Raw genomic sequence first — 23,830 nt, 5'->3', positions numbered from 1 at the left:
TAACCTGTCCACTTGTCCTCCTCTGCGACCCCAGGACACCCCGACACTCCCAGCTCCACCCCATGAACTGCTGACCTCTGACCCCACCCTGACACCCCCCCACACTCCCGGCTCCGCCCTGCTGACCTCTGACCCCTGACCTTACCAGCCGGGTTCCAGTCCACGCAGGAGGAGCCCAGCGCTCCCGGGGAGGGCTGTCCGAACACGCCCACAGCAGAGGAGGCTGGGAAATAGGTCAGGATGACGTCATCAGCCTGCGACACACAGACAGACAGGATCATGGGATCGCAACAGCCCTCTCATCTCACTCTCTATTCGCGAGACAGACAGACAGACAGACAGACAGACAGCACCGAGCCCCCACCCCAGCACAGCTCTTACCCTGTAGAAGGGCCAAGGAGCAGGGCTCACCCAGGAAGAGCCCAGCTCAGGGAACCGAGACACTGACGGAGAGGACCAGGAGCTCACCCCACCTGTACAAACACACTGACTGAACACTCCAGTACATTAACACTGCACTGAGAGAGAGAGAGGGGTTAATACAGACACACTGACTGGACACTCCAGTACATTAACACTGCACTGAGAGAGAGAGAGAGAGGGGTTAATACACACACACTGACTGGACACTCCAGTACATTAACACTGCACAGAGAGAGAGAGGGGTTAATACACACACACTGACTGGACACTCCAGTACATTAACACTGCACTGAGAGAGAGAGGGGTTAATACACACACTGACTGGACACTCCAGTACATTAACACTGCACTGAGAGAGAGAGGGGTTAATACAGACACACTGACTGGACACTCCAGTACATGAACACTGCACTGAGAGAGAGAGGGGTTAATACACACACACTGACTGGACACTCCAGTACATTAACACTGCACTGAGAGAGAGAGAGGGGTTAATACACACACACTGACTGGACACTCCAGTACATTAACACTGCACTGAGAGAGAGAGGGGTTCATACACACACACTGACTGGACTCTCAGAGAGTGTTAATGACATTGATAAGAGGAAATTGAGAAGTGAAGTAGAGAGGTCAGAGGTCAGAGGGTCTCTTACTGTCTGTCTGCACACAGAGGAGGTTCGTCTGTCCCTCTGTTCGCCACAGTATCCCAGAGGCCACATTCACCTTGAAGAGCATCCAGCCCTCCACACACTGGACACTGGGAGACCTGCAACACACACACACACACACACCTGTAACCCCAGTCCTCCACACACTGGACACTGGGAGACCTGCAACACACACACACACACACACACACACACACACACACACACACACACACACACACACACACACACACACACACACACACACACACACACACACACACACACACACACACACACACACACACACACACACACACACACACACACCGTGGATCTCACCTGCCAGCCTCCTCCACACAGGAGGTGAAGACACTGCGCAGGTCTGTCTGGTCACAGTCGTGGAGATCACAGCAACAGCTGAGGTCACAGAGCCCAGGACTGAGGTCACAGGGACACAGCTCTGTCCACACAGAGAGACACAGAGACACTGAGGTCACAGGGACACAGCTCTGTCCACACAGAGAGACACAGAGAGACTGAGGTCACAGGGACACAGCTCTGTCCACACAGAGAGACACAGAGAGACTGAGGTCACAGGGACACAGCTCTGTCCACACAGAGAGACACAGAGAGACTGGGTCACAGAGAGACACAGAGACTGAGGTCACAGGGACACAGCTCTGTCCACACAGAGAGACACAGAGAGACTGAGGTCACAGGGACACAGCTCTGTCCACACAGAGAGACTGAGGTCACAGGGACACAGCTCTGTCCACACAGAGAGACTGAGGTCACAGGGACACAGCTCTGTCCACACAGAGAGACTGAGGTCACAGGGACACAGCTCTGTCCACACAGAGAGACACAGAGACACTGAGGTCACAGGGACACAGCTCTGTCCACACAGAGAGACACAGAGAGACTGAGGTCACAGGGACACAGCTCTGTCCACACAGAGAGACACAGAGAGACTGGGTCACAGAGAGACACAGAGACTGAGGTCACAGGGACACAGCTCTGTCCACACAGAGAGACACAGAGAGACTGAGGTCACAGGGACACAGCTCTGTCCACACAGAGAGACACAGAGAGACAGAGAGACTGAGGTCACAGGGACACAGCTCTGTCCACACAGAGAGACACAGAGACAGAGAGACTGAGGTCACAGGGACACAGCTCTGTCCACACATAGAGACTGAGGTCACAGGGACACAGCTCTGTCCACACAGAGAGACACAGAGACACAGAGAGACTGAGGTCACAGGGACACAGCTCTGTCCACACAGAGAGACACAGAGACAGAGAGACTGAGGTCACAGGGACACAGCTCTGTCCACACAGAGAGACAGAGAGACTGAGGTCACAGGGACACAGCTCTGTCCACACAGAGAGACAGAGAGACTGAGGTCACAGGGACACAGCTCTGTCCACACAGAGAGACACAGAGAGACTGAGGTCACAGGGACACAGCTCTGTCCACACAGAGAGACACAGAGAGACTGAGGTCACAGGGACACAGCTCTGTCCACACAGAGAGACACAGAGAGACTGAGGTCACAGGGACACAGCTCTGTCCACACAGAGAGACACAGAGAGACTGAGGTCACAGGGACACAGCTCTGTCCACACAGAGAGACACAGAGAGACTGAGGTCACAGGGACACACAGAGACAGAGAGACTGAGGTCACAGGGACACAGCTCTGTCCACACATAGAGACTGAGGTCACAGGGACACAGCTCTGTCCACACAGAGAGACACAGAGACAGAGAGACTGAGGTCACAGGGACACAGCTCTGTCCACACATAGAGACTGAGGTCACAGGGACACAGCTCTGTCCACACAGAGAGACACAGAGACAGAGAGACTGAGGTCACAGGGACACAGCTCTGTCCACACACAGAGACTGAGGTCACAGGGACACAGCTCTGTCCACACAGAGAGACACAGAGAGACTGAGGTCACAGGGACACAGCTCTGTCCACACACAGAGACACAGAGAGACTGAGGTCACAGGGACACAGCTCTGTCCACACACAGAGACACAGAGAGACTGAGGTCACAGGGACACAGCTCTGTCCACACACAGAGACTGAGGTCACAGGGACACAGCTCTGTCCACACACAGAGACACAGAGAGACTGAGGTCACAGGGACACAGCTCTGTCCACACACAGAGACACAGAGAGACTGAGGTCACAGGGACACAGCTCTGTCCACACAGAGAGACACAGACACAGAGACACACAGCAGAGACAGGAGTGACCACACACCTGAGGCGGAGGTCGTCGTGGAGACAGTGGGGTCCATTCCCGAAGCCCGGGTTGCCATGGACTCCGTTGTCGTGGAGACTGCTGCCCTGGTACCAGGACTGGTGGTGAAAGTTTCCCCTGATGCAGGTCCAGCGGTCACCAGGTCGGTCGCTGTGGAGACAGTTGCCGTGGAGGCCGGGCCTAGAGGCTGGCCCGTGTGGTTCTCTGGGAGTTCTGGAGGGGTGGATGAGTTCAGGGCTTCGGAACCACCGACCCAAAAGCAGGCGTTCAGCACCAGCCACGACGTCAACAGAGTCAAACACAGCTGGACCGGAATGGGCCACTGCAACACCGCCATCTACTGGAAAGACAGGTTAATACATCAACCCTGCACTGAGAGAGAGAGGGGTTAATACACACACACTGACTGGACACTCCAGTACATTAACACTGCACTGAGAGAGAGAGGGGGGTTAATACAGACACACTGACTGGACACTCCAGTACATTAACACTGCACTGAGAGAGAGAGGGGTTAATACAGACACACTGACTGGACACTCCAGTACATTAACACTGCACTGAGAGAGAGAGGGGTTCATACAGACACACTGACTGGACACTCCAGTACATTAACACTGCACTGAGAGAGAGAGAGGGGTTAATACACACACACTGACTGGACACTCCAGTACATTAACACTGCACTGAGAGAGAGAGGGGTTAATACAGACACACTGACTGGACACTCCAGTACATTAACACTGCACTGAGAGAGAGAGGGGGGTTAATACAGACACACTGACTGGACACTCCAGTATATTAACACTGCACTGAGAGAGAGAGAGGGGTTCATACACACACACTGACTGGACACTCCAGTACATTAACACTGCACTGAGAGAGAGAGAGGGGTTCATACAGACACACTGACTGGACACTCCAGTACATTAACACTGCACTGAGAGAGAGAGGGGTTAATACAGACACACTGACTGGACACTCCAGTACATTAACACTGCACTGAGAGAGAGAGGGGTTCATACAGACACACTGACTGGACACTCCAGTACATTAACACTGCACTGAGAGAGAGGGGTTAATACAGACACACTGACTGGACACTCCAGTACATTAACACTGCACTGAGAGAGAGAGAGGGGTTAATACAGACACACTGACTGGACACTCCAGTACATTAACACTGCACTGAGAGAGAGAGGGGTTAATACAGACACACTGACTGGACACTCCAGTACATTAACACTACACTGAGAGAGAGGGGTTAATACAGACACACTGACTGACACTCCAGTACATTAACACTGCACTGCACTGCACTGCGAGAGAGAGAGATTAATACAGACCTTTCAGAGGATGCGTCTTCAATGCGGGTAAGATTTACAATAACAAAAGTAAAACCCGCAGCTCGAGCACCACAACGCCGTTGCATGGCGTTGCTAAGGAAGTGGCTCCTGGCTTCCTGGGATAAAGGTCCCGCAACGGAAGGGGAGGTACTAACAGCCGGTGACGTCATCATTAGTGGCGGGACGCAGTTCATTTCCGCCGTGAGGCGATCTCTCTGGCCTCTTCCGTTCTGATCAATAACACGAATTACAGTTCAAGCAAGAGAACACGTAACACTTCAAAACAAAGACACCGTCAGGGGTACAGATTACCAAACAGATTAAATATAACGTCCGCACCACTGTCCTATCTGTACATTTTGAACTAGCCTGTAGATATTCCTTTAATCCATTTTAAACTGCTCAGAGGATTCTTCCCAGACCACTTCATTCTGTGTATGTAACAACGTGCCAAATAATTTAATAATAATTACGTTTATTACGAACGACATTTTAGTATTATATTCGATGGGGCTGCAACTTAACATCTTTTTCTTCAAAACAAATATCAGTATTGGTCTCTTTTTTAATATGAGTCTGCAACATAAAATCACAACTCCAGAAAGTGTTTACGCTGGGACACCAAAATAAATGCTGAATGGTTTCAGGGCTACTGTCACAAAAAACACATTGAGCATCTCTATTCGTTTGAAACCGCTGGACAACACGAGTCTCGCTTTGTGTCCGCTTCGCTTTCACTGAATGTTGTTCGCACCTCGGTAATGAGTCTGACGGAGTATTATATAACTTTATTGGGAAGAAAAAAACTCATTCTGTTAGAAAACACCATCTGCGTAAACCTAAACATCAAGGTGGCATGAATGTTATATACTTTATATGTCAAATATAACATTTAAAACTAAGTGGATTAGGAAATATATTAATAACAAATGTAATATTTGGAATCTTATTCCAAACATAACTTTTCAGAATGTTGGGGATCTTGACTTTTTGTTAAAATGTAACTTTGATATTAAAAAAAAATCCCAATTAAGTGATCTAATTTCCACAAGCTGGTATGATTATATTGGACTTTGTTATACAAACAGTTTTTCACCACACACATATCATATTTGGAAAAATAAAGACATTAAGGGTAAAAATAAAAGTTTTTTTTACAGACTCGTTTAACAACACAATGTACAGTATGTCGTGGCTCAGCTGTTGAATGAAGACGGTGGTTGTTTACTCCTGAATTCCTGGAGAGACTCCAGCTCGCTATCGCCCTGAGGAACACGCGGTAGTTTCTAGTGCCATTCCGGAAGGTGCAGAACGCTTGTTCAAAGCAAATCCCAGCGCGATCAGGACCGACTTCCTTTCTGGTCCGTTCACGGGGGGCGTGGGCATGGAGGATAAGAAATGGAATTATACGTGGAGAACGAATCTTTGTAAAACCCAGCTAATCTCTCCTCGTTCATCTTTCTGGAATGCAGTGTGTGAAAATACAAACGAAGTTAGTTTGGACAACTCCTGGTCGATATTGTACTACAGGTAGAGTTAAAGAGATATCAGTTCTATCCAGTGAAATGAGCGCTCTCTGAGTGTGTGTCTGTGCAGGGGGACCTGTGTGTGTCTCGGGCTGACGGCGCTCTCTGAGTGTGTGACTGTGCAGGGGGACCTGTGTGTGTGACTGTGCAGGGGGGACCTGTGTGTGTCTTGGGCTGACGGCGCTCTCTGAGTGTGTGTCTGTGCAGGGGGACCTGTGTGTGTCTTGGGCTGACAGCGCTCTCTGAGTGTGTGTCTGTGCAGGGGGACCTGTGTGTGTCTCGGGCTGACGGCGCTCTCTGAGTGTGTGTCTGTGCAGGGGGACCTGTGTGTGTCTCGGGCTGACGGCGCTCTCTGAGTGTGTGACTGTGCAGGGGGACCTGTGTGTGTCTCGGGCTGACGGCGCTCTCTGAGTGTGTGACTGTGCAGGGGGACCTGTGTGTGTCTTGGGCTGACGGCGCTCTCTGAGTGTGTGTCTGTGCAGGGGGACCTGTGTGTGTCTTGGGCTGACGGCGCTCTCTGAGTGTGTGTCTGTGCAGGGGGACCTGTGTGTGTCTTGGGCTGACGGCGCTCTCTGAGTGTGTGTCTGTGCAGGGGGACCTGTGTGTGTCTTGGGCTGACGGCGCTCTCTGAGTGTGTGTCTGTGCAGGGGGACCTGTGTGTGTCTTGGGCTGACGGCGCTCTCTGAGTGTGTGTCTGTGCAGGGGGACCTGTGTGTGTCTTGGGCTGACAGCGCTCTCTGAGTGTGTGTCTGTGCAGGGGGACCTGTGTGTGTCTTGGGCTGACGGCGCTCTCTGAGTGTGTGTCTGTGCAGGGGGACCTGTGTGTGTCTTGGGCTGACGGCGCTCTCTGAGTGTGTGTCTGTGCAGGGGGACCTGTGTGTGTCTTGGGCTGACGGCGCTCTCTGAGTGTGTGTCTGTGCAGGCAGTTAAAGGGGCTGTTTAGATGGACGGATTTTGATGTTTTATTGTGCTGTTTAATAGAAAATCTGGAAAGAGCACTTATTTATAGCAAATGTATTAGTCATTCTGGGTCAATTTCACACTCATAAATCAAACTGGTCCAATAATCCTCCCCTTTTAGGACTTTTGAGGTGGAGTTGAAGCTATTTAAATTCTATAAAAAAAGAAAAATACGAAAGTGATAATATAACATCTGATAACTGTAAAAAATACAATTTGATCACATACTTGACTTCATTACCTCTGGCGGTTCATGTTTTCTCGGTTCATTCTCTTGTACCAGGTTCTGATCCTCTGGTTGTGTTTGTATTTGTAAATTCTTTATATGATTAATTCAAAACTTTAAAACACATTTTGTATTGCATCATTAAAAACGGTATTCCCAAGGGTACAATCACACTGTTGCACTGCTTTATGCAACAAGAGATGTAAGTAGGTAGAGAAGGAAGTTGGGCTGTTTTATGCTCTTACAGTCAGAGATCACCTGGAGATGTGCCCTTATACCTGTTTTAAATAATAATAATAATTGCTTACACTTATATAGCGCTTTTCTGGACACTCCACTCAAAGTGCTTTACAGGTCATGGGGATCCCCTCTACCCCCACTAGTGTGCACCCCCACCTGTGGGTTTCTCACAAGACCAGGTCATGGCATGTATCACATTACATGTCATTTTCCAATGGTATTATAATCCTTATTTAATTTTGCAGATCATGTGTTTTAGATCGTCAAATTCCATCTTTTCACAGCGATGAGCACACAATTTTCAATTCGCCAGACCTGGGCCCTGCCCATCTACACCCAGAACAGGGGCTGCAGCAGAACCTGGCACTGCTGGAGCAGGACTGTCAGACCTGGGCACTGACAGTCAATCTGGACCCAGAACAGCAGAACCTGGCACTGCTGGAGCAGTACTGTCATACCTGGGCACTGACAGTCAATCTGGACCCAGAACAGCAGAACCTGGCACTGCTGGAGCAGGACTGTCAGACCTGGGCACTGACAGCCCATCTGGACCCAGAACAGCAGAACCTGGCACTGCTGGAGCAGTACTGTCAGACCTGGGCACTGACAGCCCATCTGGACCCAGAACAGCAGAACCTGGCACTGCTGGAGCAGGACTGTCAGACCTGGGCACTGACAGCCCATCTGGACCCAGAACAGCAGAGCCTGGCGCTGCTGGAGCAGGACTGTCAGACCTGGACACTGCCAGCCCATCTGGACCCAGAACAGCAGAACCTGGCACTGCTGGAGCAGGACTGTCAGACCTGGGCACTGACAGCCCATCTGGACCCAGAACAGCAGAACCTGGCACTGCTGGAGCAGGACTGTCAGACCTGGGCACTGACAGTCAATCTGGACAAGACCAGAGTTATGGTTTTCCAGAAGAAAGCCAGACCTCAGGGAAACAGGTACAAATTCACACTCGGTGCGGCCTCTTCATCGTGTGTGTGTGTGTGTGTGTGTGCTCTGGACATAAAATCACAACCAGCAACATCAGACAAGAGTCATTTTCTCACTCATTTATTCAATATCAAAAGGCAGTGTGTCATTGAACAGTGTGTGGTTGTGCGCAGTGTGTGTCATTGAACAGTGTGTGGTTGTGCGCAGTGTGTGTCATTGAACAGTGTGTGGTTGTGTGCAGTGTGTGTCATTGAACAGTGTGTGGTTGTGCGCAGTGTGTGTTATTGAACAGTATTGGGTTGTGTGCAGTGTGTGTTATTGAACAGTGTGTGGTTGTGTGCAGTGTGTGTTATTGAACAGTGTGTGGTTGTGTGCAGTGTGTTATTGAACAGTGTATGGTTGTGTGCAGTGTGTGTCATTGAACAGTGTGTGGTTGTGCGCAGTGTGTGTCATTGAACAGTGTGTGGTTGTGCGCAGTGTGTGTCATTGAACAGTGTGTGGTTGTGCGCAGTGTGTGTCATTGAACAGTGTATAGTTGTGTGCAGTGTGTGTTATTGAACAGTGTGTGGTTGTGCGCAGTGTGTGTTATTGAACAGTATTGGGTTGTGTGCAGTGTGTGTTATTGAACAGTGTGTGGTTGTGTGCAGTGTGTGTGGACACCGTGACACAGTTATGGAATATCTCTCTGGCTCTTGAATCTGGTTCAGAACTTCTCCCTGTGGGACGAGACAGGATCTGCTTGAAGACATCTTGACACGGCACTGTCCAGTCACCCATCCTCTGTCCAATAACCCGTCCACTGTCCAGTCACTGCCTGTCCATCTACAGTCCTTGGTCCAGTCACCTGTCCTCTGTCCTCTCACCTCTCTGTCAGACAGCCCTGTGAGTTTGTGGCTGCATCTCGTGAGACTCCATTTTCTCATAGGAATCTGGATACACAGGAGAGAGGAGTGATCAGTCCTGTACCCTCTTCCTCCAGTACTCTCTCTCTCACTCTCTCACTCTCTCACTCTCTCTCACCCTCCTCCTCTTCAGGTGCTCTTCCTCTGGGAAGCCCATTGGGGACAGTATGTGTAGAATTGTCCATATTTTCATACGACTCCCCATCTGAGGTTTATAGAGAGAGATACTGCTGTTAGTCCAATAATCCAGTCAATCAGACACACTATAGAACGTTTAGAGACTGAGTCCAGACACATGCAGTACACAGTACAGTAGAGAACACACACAGTCATGGTAAATACACACAGTACAATTCAGACACTCACAGTACAGTTCAGACACACTCAGTACAGTACAGACACACACAGTACAGTACAGACACACACAGTACAGTACAGACACAGTTCAGACACTCACAGTACAGTACAGACACACTCAGTACAGTACAGACACACACACAGTACAGACTCACACAGTACAGTACAGACACTCACAGTACAGTTCAGACACTCACAGTACAGTACAGACACACTCAGTACAGTTCAGACACTCACAGTACAGTTCAGACACTCACAGTACAGTACAGACACACTCAGTACAGTTCAGACACTCACAGTACAGTACAGACACACACAGTACAGTACAGACACTCACAGTACAGTACAGACACACACAGTACAGAAACACACTACACAGTACAAACACACACAGTACAGTACAGACACACAGCCAGAGAGTCAGTCAGGAGAAGATTAGAGGAGATAGTCAAGACCTGTGTCAGGGTCTGTCTCAGGGAGACACAGGGAGACAGAGAGATGGACTCCTTCCTCTTTATCAATCTGCTCCTGTTCCTCCTCTGCTGGGACAACATAATCTGGAAAGAGAGACAGGGAGAGAGAGATGGGGAATGAGGGAGAGAGACAGGGAATGAGGGAGAGAGAGGGAGAGAAAAATCAAGTTCCTGCTCTACGCAGATGACCTGGTCCAGCTGTCGCCCACAGAACAGGGGCTGCAGCAGAACCTGGCGCTGCTGGAGCAGTACTGTCAGACCTGGGCACTGCCAACCCATCTGGACCCAGAACAGCAGAGCCTGGCACTGCTGGAGCAGGACTGTCAGACCTGGGCACTGACAGTCAATCTGGACCCAGAACAGCAGAACCTGGCACTGCTGGAGCAGTACTGTCATACCTGGGCACTGACAGTCAATCTGGACCCAGAACAGCAGAACCTGGCACTGCTGGAGCAGGACTGTCAGACCTGGGCACTGACAGTCAATCTGGACCCAGAACAGCAGAACCTGGCACTGCTGGAGCAGGACTGTCAGACCTGGGCACTGACAGCCCATCTGGACCCAGAACAGCAGAACCTGGCACTGCTGGAGCAGGACTGTCAGACCTGGGCACTGACAGCCCATCTGGACCCAGAACAGCAGAACCTGGCACTGCTGGAGCAGGACTGTCAGACCTGGACACTGACAGTCAATCTGGACAAGACCAGAGTTATGGTTTTCCAGAAGAAAGCCAGACCTCAGGGAAACAGGTACAAACTCACACTGAACAACAACACATTGGAGCACACATCCAGCTACACATATCTCGGTCTCACCATCAGCTCTTCAGGGAGTTTTGACCTGGCAGTGAAGGCACTGAGGGAGAAGGCACTCAGGGCTTTCTACGCAATAAGAAGGAGGCTCTTCAACATCAACCCACCAACAAGAATCTGGCTCCAAATATTTGAAAGTGTAATCCAACCCATTGCCCTATACGGCAGTGAAGTGTGGGGTCCCCTCACAGACCAGGATTACACCCAATGGGACAAACACCCCACAGAAACTCTGCACATGGAGATCTGTAGAATCATCCTCCGTGTGCAGAGAAAAACTCCTAACAACGGGTGCAGGGCCGAATTAGGCCAGTACCCACTATTGATAAACATACAGAAGAGAGTATTAAAGTATTGGCTACACCTAAAAAACAGTGACCAAAATTCCTACCACCACAAAGCCCTGCTCAGCCAAGAGCTGAGCCCAAAACAGAGCCCCCTGAGCCAGCTGGTCCTGAGGCTCACCGACCTGAGCCACACCAACACTAACCAGCCTCAGGACAGCACTGCTAGAGCACCACAACCCAGACTCAACCACATCACAGCACAGATCAAACAGCAATATCTCACACACTGGGACACACACACACAAACACAACATAAACTGGAATGCTACAGAACCTTAAACAGACAATACACACTAGCTGAATATTTGACCAAAATAAAAAATAACTAACAGAAACAGACCCTGACGAAGTACAGGCTCAGTGACCACAACCTGGCCATAGAAACTGGGCGACACAGGCAGACCTGGCTGCCCAGAGAGGACAGGCTGTGCTCCCACTGCCAGCAGGGTGAAATAGAGACAGAGGTGCACTTCCTACTGCACTGTGACAGATACTCTGGGATTAGAGAAACATTCTTCCCCAAATTCAGAAATCTAATCCCAGAGTTCCCACACCTGCCAAAACCACAACAGGTCCCAATCCTACTGGGAGAGGGAGGAGGGAACTCAGTTGATCTGGCAGCCCAGTATGTGATCTCCTGTCAAAGCCTGAGGAACAGTGAGTCCGTCTCCCAATAATGCTCCAGCTGCCTACAGTATGTCAATATTATATAATATGTCTTTGTTGTAAATGTCTGTAACATGTCTGTAGATTTTATTTTACTTCTATTTTTTGTTTTGTTCTATGTTAATTTTATTATTTTTATTTGCTTTGGCAACACTGATTGTACCCATCGGTCATGCTAATAAAGCACCTTGAATTGAATTGAATTGAATTGAGAGAGAGAGAGAGACAGGGGTGAAAGAACTGAGACGTGTCGTCTCTCACCTGCTCCAGCCTCAATCCAATGATCACGTTCAGAGATCACTTCCAGACCGTTTAACAGTAGATAAGGAAGTCAAACCCGATCTCACCTTCATCCTCCTCACTCAGAGCGCCACCCTCTGGTCTGTCAGCAGAGTTGCACCTCCAGGGCTCAGAGTACAGGGAGGTCTCCATATTCTGACAGGACTGTCCTACTGAGAGAGGGACAGAGAGTACAGGACTGTCCACATTCTGACAGGACTGTCCTACTGAGAGACAGAGAGTACAGGACTGTCCACATTCTGACAGGACTGTCCTACTGAGAGACAGAGAGTACAGGACTGTCCACATTCTGACAGGACTGTCCTACTGAGAGACAGAGAGTACAGGACTGTCCACATTCTGACAGGACTGTCCTACTGAGAGAGAGACAGAGAGTACAGGACTGTCCACATTCTGACAGGACTGTCCTACTGAGAGAGAGACAGAGAGTACAGGACTGTCCACATTCTGACAGGACTGTCCTACTGAGAGAGAGACAGAGAGCACAGGACTGTCCACATTCTGACAGGACTGTCCTTCTGGGAGTCTGTCCATATTTTGTGTGTGTGTCTGTCCCCTCCTGCCCTCTAGAGTCTCTGCAGTCTCTTACCGCCCTGCTGCTCCTCAGGTGTCCTGCGGGGGGCGCTGCTCCTCCGAGGCTGGGCGTACACCGTAGTGACCATGTTCTCGTACGATTCCGCCCCTGAGCCGCAGAGAGGGTGAGACGGCGAGAGAGAATTCGTCATCGCAGACGGGACCGGCGCCTCTGCTCGACCGTGCATGAGGATGAACACCGGACCTTGCTCTCTGTCCCTCTCACTTCAGCATCACAGCAGCTCCAGCAGTTCTGTATTTAATCAGAACTCAGACCCAGAAATAGGACAGAACTGCACCTGTGTCACAGTCACCACCAGGGGGAGACAAAGAGAACCTACCGCCCAGTGTGACCTCCGGCTCCTCCTGTCCTCCATCAGGGACCATGTAATCTACAAGCAGAGACACTCCAGTACATTAACACTGCACTGAGAGAGAGGGGGGTTAATACACACACTGACTGGACACTCCAGTACATTAACACTGCACTGAGAGAGAGAGGGGTTAATACACACACACTGACTGGACACTCCAGTACATTAACACTGCACTGAGAGAGAGAGGGGTTCATACACACACTGACTGGACACTCCAGTACATTAACACTGCACTGAGAGAGAGAGGGGTTCATACAGACACACTGACTGAACACTCCAGTACAGTAACACTGCACTGAGAGAGAGAGAGGGGTTAATACAGACACACTGACTGGACACTCCAGTACATTAACACTGCACTGAGAGAGAGAGGGGTTCATACAGACACACTGACTGGACACTCCAGTACATTAACACTGCACTGAGAGAGAGAGGGGTTCATACAGACACACTGACTGGACACTCCAGTACATTAACACTGCACTGAGAGAGAGAGGGGTTAATACAGACACACTGACTGGACACTCCAGTACATTAACACTGCACTGAGAGAGAGAGGGGTTAATACACACACACTGACTGGACACTCCAGTACACTAACACTGCACTGAGAGAGAGGGGGGTTAATACACACACACTGACTGGACACTCCAGTACATTAACACTGCACTGAGAGAGAGAGGGGTTAATACAGACACACTAACTGGACACTCCAGTACATTAACACTGCACTGAGAGAGAGGGGTGCTAATACACACACACTGACTGGACACTCCAGTACATGAACACTGCACTGAGAGAGAGAGAGAGGGGTTAATACACACACTGACTGGACACTCCAGTACATTAACACTGCACTGAGAGAGAGGGGTTAATACAGACACACTGACTGGACACTCCAGTACATGAACACTGCACTGAGAGAGAGAGGGGTTAATACACACACACTGACTGGAAACTCCAGTACATTAACACTGCACTGAGAGAGAGGGGGGTTCATACACACACACTGACTGGACACTCCAGTACATTAACACTGCACTGAGAGAGAGGGGTTAATACAAACACAGTGACTGGACACTCCAGTACATTAACACTGCACTGAGAGAGAGAGAGGGGTTAATACACACACACTGACTGGACACTCCAGTACATTAACACTGCACTGAGAGAGAGAGGGGTTAATACAGACACACTGACTGGACACTCCAGTACATTAACACTGCACTGAGAGAGAGAGGGGTTAATACAGACACACTGACTGGACACTCCAGTACATTAACACTGCACTGAGAGAGAGAGGGGTTAATACACACACTGACTGGACACTCCAGTACATTAACACTGCACTGAGAGAGAGAGGGGTTAATACAGACACCCTGACTGGACACTCTAGTACATTAACTGAGAGACACAGAAGAAACGTTGCTGGACTCACCATCATCAGCAGTCAGATAATCATTAGGTTCTGGGAAGTCATTGGAGTAGATGGTCACATCGACGTTCTCGTAGGAGAGGTTGTCCAGTGAAGCCTTCGACAGCACTGAGAAAGACAGAGAGTCTGGACACCAGGACAGACAGCACAGCTGCTGTCTCACAGAGGAGGTGTTTCTACATCATCGACGGTATTCTTCTTCTTTTCTGGGATATCCGTAAAATAGAGATAATAAAATGTGTCTGCTCACCTGGAGAGGTGCCATTCATGGTGTTTCTGTTGTGGTTGGAGCTGGTGTTGTGCTGTTGCCTGAAACGATGTTGACATATTGAAATGTGATCAGTCCTCAAATACTGGACACTACAGTACACTGAGAGAGAGGGGTTAATACAGACCCACTGGACAGTACATTACACTGAGAGAGGGGTTAATACAGACCCACTGGACACTACAGTACACTGAGAGAAAGGGGTTAATACAGACCCACTGGACACTACAGTACACTGAGAGAGAGGGGTTAATACAGACCCACTGGACACTACAGTACACTGAGAGAGAGAGGGGTTAATACAGACCCACTGGACACTACAGTACACTGAGAGAGAGAGGGGTTAATAAAGACAAGAAAAGTGAGGACACTGTCAGTAAGAGTAGGGGTGTCCAGTCCACTGGTCAGTACAGATCCCAGGACACTGTCAGTAAGAGTAGGGGTGTCCAGTCCGCTGGTCAGTACAGATCCCAGGACACTGTCAGTAAGAGTAGGGGTGTCCAGTCCGCTGGTCAGTACAGATCCAAGGACACTGTCAGTAAGAGTAGGGGTGTCCAGTCCGCTGGTCAGTACAGACCCCAGGACACTGTCAGTAAGAGTAGGGGTGTCCAGTCCGCTGGTCAGTACAGATCCCAGGACACTGTCAGTAAGAGTAGGGGTGTCCAGTCCGCTGGTCAGTACAGATCCCAGGACACTGTCAGTAAGAGTAGGGGTGTCCAGTCCACCGGTCAGTACAGATCCCAGGACACTGTCAGTAAGAGTAGGGGTGTCCAGTCCGCCGGTCAGTACAGACCCCAGGACACTGTCAGTAAGAGTAGGGGTGTCCAGTCCGCTGGTCAGTACAGATCCCAGGACACTGTCAGTAAGAGTAGGGGTGTCCAGTCCACTGGTCAGTACAGATCCCAGGACACTGTCAGTAAGAGTAGGGGTGTCCAGTCCGCTGGTCAGTACAGATCCCAGGACACTGTCAGTAAGAGTAGGGGTGTCCAGTCCGCTGGTCAGTACAGATCCCAGGACACTGTCAGTAAGAGTAGGGGTGTCCAGTCCGCTGGTCAGTACAGATCCCAGGACACTGTCAGTAAGAGTAGGGGTGTCCTGACTGCTGGTCAGTACAGATCCCAGGACACTGTCAGTAAGAGTAGGGGTGTCCAGTCCACTGGTCAGTACAGATCCCAGGACACTGTCAGTAAGAGTAGGGGTGTCCAGTCCGCTGGTCAGTACAGATCCCAGGACACCGTCAGTAAGAGTAGGGGTGTCCAGTCCACTGGTCAGTACAGATCCCAGGACACTGTCAGTAAGAGTAGGGGTGTCCAGTCCGCTGGTCAGTACAGATCCCAGGACACTGTCAGTAAGAGTAGGGGTGTCCTGACTGCTGGTCAGTACAGATCCCAGGACACCGTCAGTAAGAGTAGGGGTGTCCAGTCTGCTGGTCAGTACAGATCCCAGGACACCGTCAGTAAGAGTAGGGGTGTCCAGTCCGCTGGTCAGTACAGATCCCAGGACACTGTCAGTAAGAGTAGGGGTGTCCAGTCCGCTGGTCAGTACAGATCCCAGGACACTGTCAGTAAGAGTAGGGGTGTCCAGTCCGCTGGTCAGTACAGATCCCAGGACACTGTCAGTAAGAGTAGGGGTGTCCAGTCCACCGGTCAGTACAGATCCCAGGACACTGTCAGTAAGAGTAGGGGTGTCCAGTCCGCTGGTCAGTACAGATCCCAGGACACTGTCAGTAAGAGTAGGGGTGTCCAGTCCGCTGGTCAGTACAGATCCAAGGACACTGTCAGTAAGAGTAGGGGTGTCCAGTCCGCTGGTCAGTACAGACCCCAGGACACTGTCAGTAAGAGTAGGGGTGTCCAGTCCGCTGGTCAGTACAGATCCCAGGACACTGTCAGTAAGAGTAGGGGTGTCCAGTCCGCTGGTCAGTACAGACCCCAGGACACTGTCAGTAAGAGTAGGGGTGTCCAGTCCGCTGGTCAGTACAGATCCCAGGACACTGTCAGTAAGAGTAGGGGTGTCCTGACTGCTGGTCAGTACAGATCCCAGGACAAGGTGGGGTTGCCCTGCAGGGGGGTGACCAAGGGTCTCTCATCAGTGGAGTGCAGGGTGAAAGGCGCTATATAGCTGGAGAGTGGTAGTGCTGTGTGTGTTCTGCACCTGTGGCCGAACTTCAGGGCCTCGTTCAGTCGTCTCCTCCTGTTCAGAGCCGCCCTCTTCCTCAGCTCTGGAACAAGACAGAGCAGAAACTCCTCTATCATCATCATCATCATCATCACTGCCTGCAGAGACGAAAAGCAGAAAGACTCCTGTCTAACACAGGTCACTCTCCCTCATCATCATCATCATCATCATCACTGCCTGCAGAGAGGAAGAGCAGACAGGCTCCTGTCTGACACAGGTAACCCTCCCTCATCATCATCATCGCTGCCTACAGAGAGGAAGAGCAGACAGCCTCCTGTCTGACACAGGTCACTCTCCCTCATCATCATCACCATCATCATCATCATCATCACTGCCTGCAGAGAGGAAGAGCAGACAGGCTCCCCTCCCTCATCACCCCGCTGATGAAGAGGACAGACCCTTGTCTGTGGTGTTGACCCCTGACCTCACTCACTGACCAGTTCTCCTCTGCAGGGACACCAGCAGGCTGAACAGGAAGACACCCAGGACAAGAGCACAGCCAGGGGTGACCAGCAGGATCCAGTCGGGTCGGGACCGAGGCAGGGCGACTGTGGACACAGAGACTGAGTGCACACACACACACACACACACACACACACACACACACACACACACACACACACACACACACACACACACACACACACACACACACACACACACACACACACAGTCCAGCATCAGTAAACACATTAACACTGCACTGAGAGAGAGAGGGGTTAATACACACACACTGACTGGACACTCCAGTACATTAACACTGCACTGAGAGAGAGGGGTTAATACAGACACACTGACTGGACACTCCAGTACATTAACACTGCACTGAGAGAGAGGGGTTAATACAGACACCCTGACTGGACACTCCAGTACATTAACACTGCACTGAGAGAGAGAGGGGTTAATACACACACACTGACTGGACACTCCAGTACATTAACACTGCACTGAGAGAGAGAGGGGTTAATACAGACACACTGACTGGACACTCCAGTACCTTAACACTGCACTGAGAGAGAGAGGGGTTAATACACACACACTGACTGGACACTCCAGTACATTAACACTGCACTGAGAGAGAGGGGTTAATACACACACACTGACTGGACACTCCAGTACATTAACACTGCACTGAGAGAGAGGGGTTAAATTAACTTTACCATTTACTAATTTCTGAGTGCTGTTGTTGACTGTGGTGTAATTTTCAGGACTAGATGAGTCTGTAAAAAACAAAATATATTTACCAAGGTAAAACTACAACATAAATTAAATGAGTCATAAGACAAGAAGAGTCTAGAGCCCTGTGACTGGGCTGTGTCAGTGTCCTGGACTCCACAGGGACTAGAAGAGTCTAGAGCCCTGTGACTGGGCTGTGTCAGTGTGCTGGACTCCACAGGGACTAGAAGAGTCTAGAGCTTGTGACTGGGCTGTGTCAGTGTACTGGACTCCACAGGGACTAGAAGAGTCTAGAGCCTGTGACTGGGCTGTGTCAGTGTGCTGGACTCCACAGGGACTAGAAGAGTCTAGAGCCTGTGACTGGGCTGTGTCAGTGTGCTGGACTCCACAGGGACTAGAAGAGTCTAGAGCCTGTGACTGGGCTGTGTCAGTGTGCTGGACTCCACAGGGACTAGAAGAGTCTGGAGCCCTGTGACTGGGCTGTGTCAGTGTGCTGGACTCCACAGGGACTAGAAGAGTCTAGAGCCTGTGACTGGGCTGTGTCAGTGTGCTGGACTCCACAGGGACTAGAAGAGTCTAGAGCCCTGTGACTGGGCTGTGTCAGTGTGCTGGACTCCACAGGGACTAGAAGAGTCTAGAGCCTGTGACTGGGCTGTGTGTCAGTGTGCTGGACTCCACAGGGACTAGAAGAGTCTAGAGCCTGTGACTGGGCTGTGTCAGTGTCCTGGACTCCACAGGGACTAGAAGAGTCTGGAGCCTGTGACTGGGCTGTGTCAGTGTGCTGGACTCCACAGGGACTAGAAGAGTCTAGAGCCCTGTGACTGGGCTGTGTCAGTGTGCTGGACTCCACAGGGACTAGAAGAGTCTAGAGCCCTGTGACTGGGCTGTGTCAGTGTCCTGGACTCCACAGGGACTAGAAGAGTCTGGAGCCTGTGACTGGGCTGTGTCAGTGTCCTGGACTCCACAGGGACTAGAAGAGTCTGGAGCCTGTGACTGGGCTGTGTCAGTGTGCTGGACTCCACAGGGACTAGAAGAGTCTAGAGCCTGTGACTGGGCTGTGTCAGTGTGCTGGACTCCACAGGGACTAGAAGAGTCTGGAGCCTGTGACTGGGCTGTGTCAGTGTGCTGGACTCCACAGGGACTAGAAGAGTCTGGAGCCTGTGACTGGGCTGTGTCAGTGTGCTGGACTCCACAGGGACTAGAAGAGTCTAGAGCCTGTGACTGGGTTGTGTCAGTGTGCTGGACTCCACAGGGACTAGAAGAGTCTAGAGCCTGTGACTGGGCTGTGTCAGTGTGCTGGACTCCACAGGGACTAGAAGAGTCTGGAGCCTGTGACTGGGCTGTGTCAGTGTGCTGGACTCCACAGGGACTAGAAGAGTCTAGAGCCTGTGACTGGGCTGTGTCAGTGTGCTGGACTCCACAGGGACTAGAAGAGTCTAGAGCCTGTGACTGGGCTGTGTCAGTGTGCTGGACTCCACAGGGACTAGAAGAGTCTAGAGCCTGTGACTGGGCTGTGTCAGTGTGCTGGACTCCACAGGGACTAGAAGAGTCTAGAGCCCTGTGACTGGTCTGTGTCAGTGTGCTGGACTCCACAGGGACTAGAAGAGTCTGGAGCCTGTGACTGGGCTGTGTCAGTGTGCTGGACTCCACAGGGACTAGAAGAGTCTAGAGCCCTGTGACTGGGCTGTGTCAGTGTGCTGGACTCCACAGGGACTAGAGGAGTCTAGAGCCCTGTGACTGGGCTGTGTCAGTGTGCTGGACTCCACAGGGACTAGAAGAGTCTAGAGCCCTGTGACTGGGCTGTGTCAGTGTCCCGGACTCCACAGGGACTAGAAGAGTCTAGAGCCTGTGACTGGGCTGTGTCAGTGTGCTGGACTCCACAGGGACTAGAAGAGTCTGGAGCCTGTGACTGGGCTGTGTCAGTGTGCTGGACTCCACAGGGACTAGAAGAGTCTAGAGCCTGTGACTGGGCTGTGTCAGTGTGCTGGACTCCACAGGGACTAGAAGAGTCTAGAGCCTGTGACTGGGCTGTGTGTCAGTGTGCTGGACTCCACAGGGACTAGAAGAGTCTAGAGCCTGTGACTGGGCTGTGTCAGTGTGCTGGACTCCACAGGGACTAGAAGAGTCTGGAGCCTGTGACTGGGCTGTGTCAGTGTGCTGGACTCCACAGGGACTAGAAGAGTCTAGAGCCCTGTGACTGGGCTGTGTCAGTGTGCTGGACTCCACAGGGACTAGAAGAGTCTGGAGCCTGTGACTGGGCTGTGTCAGTGTGCTGGAGTCCACAGGGACTAGAAGAGTCTGGAGCCCTGTGACTGGGCTGTGTCGGTTAAGTAGAGTTTGCAGGGACTAGAAGAATGAAATGATGTTGTTCTTGATCTCAGTGTTGCTGCAGATGCAGAGGGACAGCTGGGTTGGTATTCAAACTGAAACTGCGTTTCTGAGGTCTCTGGGGACACGAGAGGACGTGCCAGAGCCAGATATACCCCCGGAAGGAACAGTCTTCTCGCCTAATTACAGCAAAAACAAGCTTCTGGTTATTAAGATCCTGTCGGGAAATACGTATTTGTCAACTACAGCACACTAATATGTCCTTTTTCTGGACTAGAATCTAGAGTCTCACGCTGGCGCTGTGTGTGTGTACAGTTATGATCTAGAGTCTCACGCTGGCTCTGTGTGTGTGTAAAGTTATGATCTAGAGTCTCACGCTGGCGCTGTGTGTGTGTACAGTTATGATCTAGAGTCTCACGCTGGCTCTGTGTGTACAGTTATGATCTAGAGTCTCACGCTGGCTCTGTGTGTGTACAGTTATGATCTAGAGTCTCACGCTGGCGCTGTGTGTGTGTACAGTTATGATCTAGTGTCTCACGCTGGCACTGTGTGTGTACAGTTATGATCTAGAGTCTCACGCTGGCTCTGTGTGTGTGTACAGTTATGATCTAGAGTCTCACACTGGCTCTGTGTGTGTGTACAGTTATGATCTAGAGTCTCATGCCGGCACTTTGTGATTGTACAGTTATGATCTAGAGTCTCACGCTGGCGCTGTGTGTGTGTACAGTTATGATCTAGAGTCTCAGGCTGGCGCTGTGTGTGTGTACAGTTATGATCTAGAGTCTCACGCTGGCGCTGTGTGTGTACAGTTATGATCTAGTGTCTCACGCTGGCTCTGTGTGTGTGTACAGTTATGATCTAGAGTCTCGAGCTGGCTCTGTGTGTGTGTACAGTTATGATCTAGAGTCTCGAGCTGGCTCTGTGTGTGTGTACAGTTATGATCTAGAGTCTCACGCTGGCTCTGTGTGTGTACAGTTATGACCTAGAGTCTCGAGCTGGCTCTGTGTGTGTGTACAGTTATGACCTAGAGTCTCACGCTGGCTCTGTGTGTGTGTACAGTTATGATCTAGTGTCTCACGCTGGCGCTGTGTGTGTACAGTTATGATATAGAGTCTCAGGCTGGCTCTGTGTGTGTGTACAGTTATGATCTAGAGTCTCACGCTGGCTCTGTGTGTGTGTGTACAGTTATGATATAGAGTCTCAGGCTGGCTCTGTGTGTGTGTACAGTTATGATCTAGAGTCTCGAGCTGGCTCTGTGTGTGTGTACAGTTATGATCTAGAGTCTCACGCTGGCTCTGTGTGTGTACAGTTATGACCTAGAGTCTCGAGCTGGCTCTGTGTGTGTGTGTACAGTTATGATATAGAGTCTCAGGCTGGCTCTGTGTGTGTGTACAGTTATGATATAGAGTCTCACGCTGGCTCTGTGTGTGTGTGTACAGTTATGATATAGAGTCTCAGGCTGGCTCTGTATGTGTGTACAGTTATGATCTAGAGTCTCACGCTGGCTCTGTGTGTGTACAGTTATGATATAGAGTCTCACGCTGGCGCTGTGTGTGTGTGTACAGTTATGATCTATTGTCTCACGCTGGCTCTGTGTGTGTGTACAGTTATGATCTAGAGTCTCACGCTGGCGCTGTGTGTGTACAGTTATGATATAGAGTCTCACGCTGGCTCTGTGTGTGTGTACAGTTATGATCTAGTGTCTCACGCTGGCGCTGTGTGTGTACAGTTATGATATAGAGTCTCACGCTGGCTCTGTGTGTGTGTACAGATGAAATGTCGTCTCTTACCTGTGGTAGTCAGATTCTCTGCCCGTGTGCCTTTGATTGTGCAGAAGATGCCAAGGTAGAGAGTCCATTGGAGCAGCATGTTTCTCAGAGTGATTGAGAGACAGAGCGACAGGAGGAGAGAGAGGAAGAGAGACAGGCAACGTCACGCAGCTCGAGGGGAGGAGGCAGACAGGCGCAGAAAGAGACACAGAGAGAGAGAGACAGGTGCAGTCAGTCAGCAAACATGAAGAGAGAGAAACACAGGAGCAGAGAGAGACAGGGCATGAGAGGGACAGAGAGACATTGAGAGAGACAGAGACATGTAAAGAAAGAGACAGGCAGAGAGAGGGACACGTAAAGAGAGACAGGCAGAGAGAGGGACACATGTAAAGAGAGACAGGCAGAGAGAGAGACACGTAAAGAGAGACAGGCAGAGAGAGGTCTGGAGGAGGCACAATCAGGATGTTATTTCATGTGAAAAAGCAGAAGTGAGAGGAAATCTGTTTACTGAGTATCACATCTGTACAAACACCACACACACACTACAAACCACACACACACAGCATACAGTACACACACACCACACACACAGCATACAGTACACACATACCACACACACAGCATACAGTACACACACACCACACACCACACACACAGCATACAGTACACACACACCACACACTACACACACACAGCATACACTACATACACTTAGTTTAACACACACTGATCCCAGCAGAGACACTGTCTCACACTCAGTTTAACACACACACTGATCCCAGCAGAGACACTGTCTCACACTCAGTTTAACACACACACTGATCCCAGCAGAGACACTGTCTCACACTCAGTTTAACACACACACTGATCCCAGCAGAGACACGCTGTCTCACACTCAGTTTAACACAAAGCACTGATCCAAGCAGAGAGACAGATGAGAAGACTTCAATTTAGCTCAGATTATAGATGGGATGCAGGTTGTGACGTCAGTACCACGCACGCGAAAATATGGCCGCCATCTTGGGAAGGGTTTAGTGGTACCTAGTTCAGTTGGGTGGGTGTGTGAACATGTTTGACCGGCTAAAATGGCCACTAGAACGGTCTGGACTTAGTCAGGCTTGTAAGACGGCGAAACTCCTAACACTGCGCTCTTGAGCGTGTACGGCTGACCTCCCGTACGCTGTTGTCGTAAATATCCTCCAAAACCGACCCTTCCGTATTCACGAAGGTCGGCTGCGCAACAGGTGCCGGCCCGGCCTGCCCCGGTTGCGGGCTGAGAGGAAGGA

At 50.6% G+C, this 23,830-nt stretch overlaps 3 protein-coding genes across 9 annotated transcripts in view; 1 reads left to right on the top strand and 2 right to left on the bottom strand.

Annotated features, from left to right (window-relative positions):
- The window catches only part of LOC148659552 (tectonic-3-like), a 30,005-nt gene extending 25,162 nt beyond the window's left edge, over positions 1-4,843 (bottom strand). For 2 of the 3 annotated variants that reach the window (XM_088633804.1, XM_088633806.1), the window contains exons 1-6: positions 4,696-4,843; positions 3,350-3,686; positions 1,416-1,536; positions 1,080-1,192; positions 382-473; positions 146-254 (exon numbers count right to left, since the gene is read on the bottom strand). In XM_088633804.1, the coding sequence (XP_088489930.1) occupies positions 146-254; positions 382-473; positions 1,080-1,192; positions 1,416-1,536; positions 3,350-3,686 (772 nt within the window). In that variant the 5' untranslated portion in view covers positions 4,696-4,843. Of the gene's footprint in view, positions 1-145; positions 255-381; positions 474-1,079; positions 1,193-1,415; positions 1,537-3,349; positions 3,690-4,695 lie in introns of all 3 variants that reach the window. The other variant, XM_088633805.1, reaches the window with a different exon arrangement.
- An 887-nt stretch (positions 4,844-5,730) lies between these two features.
- On the top strand, positions 5,731-8,772 carry LOC148659551 (uncharacterized). Its single transcript, XM_088637311.1, has 2 exons — positions 5,731-6,225; positions 7,932-8,772. The coding sequence occupies exons 1-2, from the start codon at positions 6,080-6,082 to the stop codon at positions 8,770-8,772; spliced, it is 987 nt and encodes a 328-aa protein (XP_088493437.1). The 5' UTR covers positions 5,731-6,079.
- Positions 8,691-23,408, bottom strand: LOC148659550 (uncharacterized). 5 transcript variants are annotated; one of them, XM_088637306.1, is made up of 13 exons: positions 22,566-23,408; positions 18,432-18,491; positions 17,709-17,834; positions 17,248-17,314; positions 15,079-15,137; positions 14,832-14,936; positions 13,358-13,408; positions 13,033-13,125; positions 12,491-12,595; positions 10,301-10,402; positions 9,607-9,693; positions 9,450-9,515; positions 8,691-9,302 (listed from the first exon to the last, which is right to left on the bottom strand). In XM_088637306.1, exons 1-12 carry the CDS (start codon positions 22,642-22,644, stop codon positions 9,457-9,459), a joined length of 993 nt encoding a protein of 330 aa, XP_088493432.1. In that variant the 5' UTR covers positions 22,645-23,408; the 3' UTR covers positions 8,691-9,302; positions 9,450-9,456. The 5 variants fall into 5 exon arrangements, with proteins under 5 accessions (XP_088493432.1, XP_088493433.1, XP_088493434.1 ...); XM_088637307.1 differs by having other exon boundaries at positions 12,491-12,592; XM_088637308.1 differs by having other exon boundaries at positions 17,248-17,369; positions 22,566-22,645.
- Between the last annotated feature and the right edge of the window lie 422 nt (positions 23,409-23,830).

This window comes from Lepisosteus platostomus, chromosome 6 (genome assembly GCF_059453375.1).
Source record: "Lepisosteus platostomus isolate fLepPlt1 chromosome 6, fLepPlt1.hap1, whole genome shotgun sequence".
Classification (NCBI taxonomy): Eukaryota; Metazoa; Chordata; class Actinopteri; order Semionotiformes; family Lepisosteidae; genus Lepisosteus; species Lepisosteus platostomus.
This window is presented reverse-complemented; position numbering and strand designations above follow the sequence as displayed.